This window comes from Dendronephthya gigantea, unplaced genomic scaffold (assembly GCF_004324835.1).
Source record: "Dendronephthya gigantea isolate DGI-Jeju-01 unplaced genomic scaffold, DenGig_1.0 001113F, whole genome shotgun sequence".
NCBI classification, from domain to species: Eukaryota; Metazoa; Cnidaria; class Anthozoa; order Malacalcyonacea; family Nephtheidae; genus Dendronephthya; species Dendronephthya gigantea.
Window position 1 is genome coordinate 1 of NW_021164123.1, and position 5901 is coordinate 5901.

The 5901-nt window shown below is 36.3% G+C and overlaps 1 protein-coding gene across 1 annotated transcript; it reads left to right on the forward strand.

Annotated features, from left to right (window-relative positions):
- Positions 1-2511: 2511 nt before the first annotated feature.
- LOC114545013 lies at positions 2512-5150 on the forward strand. Its single transcript, XM_028563438.1, has 7 exons — positions 2512-2608; positions 3008-3138; positions 3292-3396; positions 3673-3814; positions 4037-4446; positions 4651-4852; positions 4999-5150. Exons 2-5 carry the CDS (start codon positions 3034-3036, stop codon positions 4354-4356), a joined length of 672 nt encoding a protein of 223 aa, XP_028419239.1. The 5' UTR covers positions 2512-2608; positions 3008-3033; the 3' UTR covers positions 4357-4446; positions 4651-4852; positions 4999-5150.
- Positions 5151-5901: the final 751 nt, after the last annotated feature.

Here is a 5901-nt window from a genome sequence, read left to right on the forward strand (position 1 = left end):
ATAAGCAATAGTGTACAATGGAATCTCTTGTGTTTAGTTTAACATAAAATATGTATCCAGTATATAGCTGAAACTCAACCAAACTGAGACGGTGACCAATGACATTGCCTATGATATTATTATCGAAGCCAGACCATTTATGGCAATCTTCGTTTACTCTCGGTTTAGAGCCGTCAATCATACGCGCAACAGGCGTTCAGACTAATTCGTTAAAACCGTTCATAAACATAAATCGTTCAAACGGCTTCAGATTGAACGTTTATTTATCCGTTCGTATTCTCGACTTTAAACGTTCACATTTTTAGCCGAATTCGTCAAAACGTTTTTTGGGTTCGTTGAAACGTTATTACAGATCGTTCACTACCCGTTCGTTATCCGTTCGTTTTGCCGTTTCAACGAAATATCGTTAACGTACGTTTTCCCGTGGAAGGTCACATATAATAGAAGTTGAGAAAAACTACAATTATTGAGAACACGAAAATTTCTTGTTTCTCCGCAGCGTGGCGGCTTTGGTATAATGAGAGATGCTGAAATAAGTAATCTCGTGGTAAAATCGATTAGTGTACCGCTGCCACCGTTTTGATTTTAGAATGTTATTCTATCGTTATATATTAGGAGGGAAAAAATCGCCTTCAATTGAGGCACGTCAATCGTCCAAAGATCCGCAGAATGTGGCGCAAACATCCCGATCCCAACTACTGGGTTTGGAACAGTTGCAATATGAACTAACAAGCAAAGAACTGCATGCAGTATGCACAGAGAACACTAGCGAGGAATAATGATCAGCATTCGCTATCTCCTCGCAAAAAAAATTCCGCGTCGGCCCAAAACTTCAAAAACACTCTTCAAACACGGAACTCGCAGAAAAAGCAGGCCTACCGGAATCGTCTACTGTTCGTGACGAAATCGTCTCGCCATGGCAACCTTCGTTCTCATCAGACGACCGCGCGTCGTTACAAGATGTCTGGAAACTACTAGACGAGGACAGTTCTAGATTAACCCATCGCGGGACGAAGTCAGCATGTCTCAGCTTCGGGAAAGTTTCTCAACTACGGACAGTTCACGGTCAAAGGTCAGCCTAGTCACGTGCATCTCAAGCCAGAGTGTTCCAAGGCTGCGCTGTCTGTCAAGGCAGCTGGGAAATGGACACTCTCCCAGGTAAAAGCGAAGATAAGAGATTATAATATATAAGACGAAGATGTTCGCGAGGGATTGTAGATATTTTTATTTACCTATAATATTTGTTTTTAACAAGACCGGTCATTCATGGCAGTAGGAGGCTGTGTTGGGAATTTGTGTGTTTAACCCTCACTTCCAATCTGTCCTTAATTATCCAATTTTCTTACTTACTATTGATCCCCATGCAGTAATAATTTATACCCATGACGTTTGCATGCATTATAATAATCATTCTATTTCCGCATAAAATCCAACACCCCCCCCCCTATTATAATATAAAAAGTATTAGAATATAAAAGTTGTGCCTCGTTCATTGTTCACCGTCCCAATAAATGTTAACTTGATTGAATTCTAATTTTAACGCAACTGTTCGAAATATATGTTAAAATCTAAAGCACTAAGTTCTATACTGTCTTTCTTGTGCGACCAGATCTAATGATCTTGATCCCCTTACAAAAACTAACTATAGTTTCGACAAAATAACTATAGTTTTTTGCCTTAAAACTTTAGTTCTTCTGAACAACTATAGTTTCAGACGAAAACACTATAGTTATTCGTGACACTATAGTTTCCAAATACAGAAACTACAGTTTTTCGAAACTATAGTTTTGTTCCAAACTATACTTTAACTATAGTTGTTTTAAAAACTATAGTTTTCAACAAATAGTAGCCGCTGGAAACTATAGTTATAATTGAAACTAAATTTGAACTATAGTTTTTTTAAAGACCTATAGTTTACAACAAATGGTTACTAATAAAACTATAGTTATTCTAGAGAAACTATAGCTGCACTTTTTTATTTGCATAATCTGTAGTCAAGAAAAAGTGATTTGCGATACATATATATCTATATATAGATTTCGATTACCAATATTTAGCATACATTAACATTTACATACCTTTGTACTCAACACATAAGCGTGTTTAACCTTTGACCATCTTCAAGACTCTCAGAATCTTTTATCTTTTAACAGTTTCAGTAATTAGTTCAAGGAAAACGGCAGATCGGAGGAAAATCCCAAAAGAAATATGTTGGGATTAGTTGGGATATTTTGGGATATTTTGGGAAACTATCGCGTCGAGACGAGACGTGAATATCCGATTATTCCCTAATATGGGCATGCTCGCATTTTAATTTGCCCACATGTCACCTGAGTATGACATGCCAACTCTCTTGGCGGCCATTTCGAATTTACCGACAACAGTGTTTTAAAGACCTCGGCAATTAAACGACTTAATGGCTTACGCTTTGGTTAATTTCTTCGAAGAGAATGCTTGGGATGTCATTCCATATTCCGATATTGTTTTTACTCAGGAACATAAACAAAATGAAATCGAGAACGGGACAAAAATGTTGGTTCTTTGGAAAGATACAAAATCCAAGAAAGCAACCAAAAGAAAATTCCCTGCCGAGATTGTAAAGATACAGGTTTGAAATTAAGTTTATATATTCCTTGAGTCATTATTGTTCGCCTTTGACGTTTTATGTCTTGAAATAAAGATAATTTATTTAGGGTAAGATGGGTTTTATAGTTAATATATTCAAGTCCTAATCATATAAATGATCCCAAATGATTCAGATCAGGCTGTTTTGAAATATAATCATGTTTGAAGTATGATTCATATCATGGTGATTGAAGTCCTAATCATCTAAATGATCCCAAATAATTCAGAGCAGAGTGTGTGAAGTCTCAAGTAATTTAATATTTGTCTATATAACAGCATATATTACTTCCCACTTTTAGATACGACATATTCAGAAATCAGCACCAAGTCCATCCCTGCCATAATCTTTGTTCATATTTGTTATATTTTAATTAAACAATAGATGACAAAGACTGGTTACTCAAATACATGAGAGAAGATGATTCTCCGGTTAAAACAGGCAAAGGTTTCCGCAAGCGTGTAAGAAATGCAAACAGTGTTATAAATGATAGCGACAGTGACACAGAAAGACAGGTAAAAGTCTTAAAGTTACAGAGATAATTTTTTCATTCCAAATTTTCTCTAACAAGGTGTTTTTTGAGCACATATACGAAAATAATAGTAATGAGCAAGTTATGTGCATAGTTTATATTCCCCACATTTATTTCTGATCCTGTTTTTCTTCAGCAAGAACCAGCTGCAACGAAGAGGCAGAAAGCAGCATCTAAAAATGCTGAGCAATCAAAGCGATCAACCAATCTGGCTAACATGATAAAGGAAAGATACAGGAAGGTTTGTATAGTTACAGGTCAAAAGGAAGCCTCTGTCAGAAAGAGTAAAATCACCTTGTATATAAGACGATGTGAAAGCTAAATGTTAACATTATTTAAGCTTTTAGCATTGAAATAGCAGTAATATAAAAGCTTCCTTATACTACCTGAGATGGTAGATAGACACATGAGTTAGTAAGAACACATTACATTCTTGCTTGTTGATAATTAGGAAAGATGCCAATTGGTGCACAGGCAGCACACATATGTATTCATTGCTTATAATTTTAATATTTAGGAAAGTCTTAAATTATTTGATGGCAACAGTGTATGTGATGAAGATTGCAAACATTTAAGAGAAAATAGAACGCTTCTGGCAACAATCAAACACCTAAAAAGTGAAAATGAAAGACTTCGGGAACAAATCGAAAGTAGTGATGGTAAGCTTGTTCAAAAAGATTTGTCCAACTTTTAATCAAAATGTGCCACAAGACGGGTGATCGGCGGACAATCCATGATCCTGGTGCATTAAGCTAGGGCAAGCCATTTATTTTGCCTTTTCCTCACCATTCATTAGCCACTCACAAAAAGGCAATGATTTTACTGTTATTCTGATTTCATGTTTCCTAGTCTTTGGCTAATGCATTTTAATTTTCTTATAGATTTAAAAGTTTCTTTGAGAAAACTGAAGAAGTATGTGGCATCCTTGGAAGGCTTTTCAAACCAAGCACTAAAATTTGGTTCACAACAGAGCGTACAAGCATACGAGCCTTCCGCAAGATTGTCTCCTTTGACAACCATGGATCATGGAAGATCGTCTCCTATTTCATGTGTGTCAAGCTCATCAACCAGATCTTCTCCCACATCGATGAGTGGTTTTTCAGAATTTGCTACAGAGGAACCAACCGTAATTGCAATTAGCGAAGACAACTTGTTGAAAGACAAAAGTAAGGAAATACAAGGCTGTGATGATGACAACTAGGTCCAGGAGTTAGAGAAGGACACATATGCTTCCTCAAAAATTTGTGGAAGTGACGAACAGTCTGGATTGGCTGATGTTATGGCAGATAAGGTAGGTCTTTCAAATGCACTGTAAATGGGAGAATTTTAAAATTTTACATTCTGATTTCAATACACGCAAAGTGGTTTAGGTAGAGTGTGTCTTGAAAATGGAATTATTAGTACCGTGGTTTAAAACATTTTGTTCATTGGATGACTTTACATTGTTTTTTTCACCTTTTTTACTAATTTATTGTATTGATTTATTTTCTAACAGGTTGTTCTCGGACCAGGCTTGTCGATTTCAAAGAATGTGCTTCAACGAATAAAGACGAAGAAAGTAGGATCATTTATCGCAAACCTGATGGGAGCAACACTCACAAGAGAGTACATGGCGACACACAGTTACAAAGGGCAGAAAGGGAAGAATGGGCAAACAAAGCCAAAGCTTGATCCAAACTACACAGCTTCCCTAATAAGTAAGTTTTTGGTTTTGAGTGTATACGTAATCTTTGTATTGCAAAGACGGACTATTTCTGTTTACCTAATCAGCATTTGAAGGAAAAACGCAGTGTTGGCATATTTACTGATTTAGTAATTTAGCCTTTCTTTATGTTTTGTGTAGAATACGCCAAGAGTGTAAGATACACCGAACTTCAGCGGCCTGTTATTGACGAGGACATTGTCAAAGCTATCAAGTTTAAACTGAACAATGAGGAACAGGCGTTCAAAAAGCAACAAGAATAACAGTATTATGGCACAGGAATTTTTTGAACATATACTAAGAAACGGTATCATTGTAAGAAAGTTTTTAGCCCTTTAAATTAATAGTAAATGCCTAAATTTCAAAACAGTAGTTCTTTTTTTATATTCTGCATTTATTATATACTAATAATAAAATCCCCTGGTACTAAAGACCGAAGTAAAATAAAACGTAATCCCCTTTTTCGTTAAAACATCGTTTGATTATTGGCAGCATGACTAGAACTGTGTTAGCTTCGTGAAATTAAAGCTGCTTTGTGCAGCAGTTATTATTTGGGTAAACGTCAAAATTATTTTTTTTTAAAGAATACCTTTTGCTTCCATGTAAAAACTATAGTTTCGAACAAACCTATAGTTTTTAACCTATAGTTTTCACTAAAACAACTATAGTTTCAGACACTATAGTTTTATTCCAAAATACTACAGTTATTAAAACTATAGTTTCGCCTTTAAAAACTATAGTTTATTTTTGTAAGGGTCTAATGACCTGTATCTTCAATTGGCTACTGGAACTTAGCTAGACTCCTTAATTGGTGCGGTCACGTTCTCTGTAGGCTTTTCTCTCACGCCGTCCATCTAGCTTCTAACTCACGAGGCAGTTTGGCATCCCAGGGGACCTTAGCGTCACAACACTCGTGGTAGAGGAACTTTCCTTGCAGAATAATGGGCGAAAAACCCGAGAGGATCATAAACTTTCGCGATCCTTCCGAGGACTCCTCGCTTCGTCGGACTTGCGCTCCAGCAGGAAACTAGATTTTGTATGGCT

Excerpts from the sequence above, each read along its gene's own strand:
- LOC114545013 (XM_028563438.1), top strand. The coding sequence starts at position 3,034 with ATGAGAGAAGATGATTCTCCGGTTAAAACAGGCAAAGGTTTCCGCAAG. Across the intron at positions 3,139-3,291 it reads ACAGTGACACAGAAAGACAG|CAAGAACCAGCTGCAACGAA; the intron begins GTAAAAGTCTTA and ends GTTTTTCTTCAG. Across the intron at positions 3,815-4,036 it reads ACAAATCGAAAGTAGTGATG|ATTTAAAAGTTTCTTTGAGA; the intron begins GTAAGCTTGTTC and ends ATTTTCTTATAG.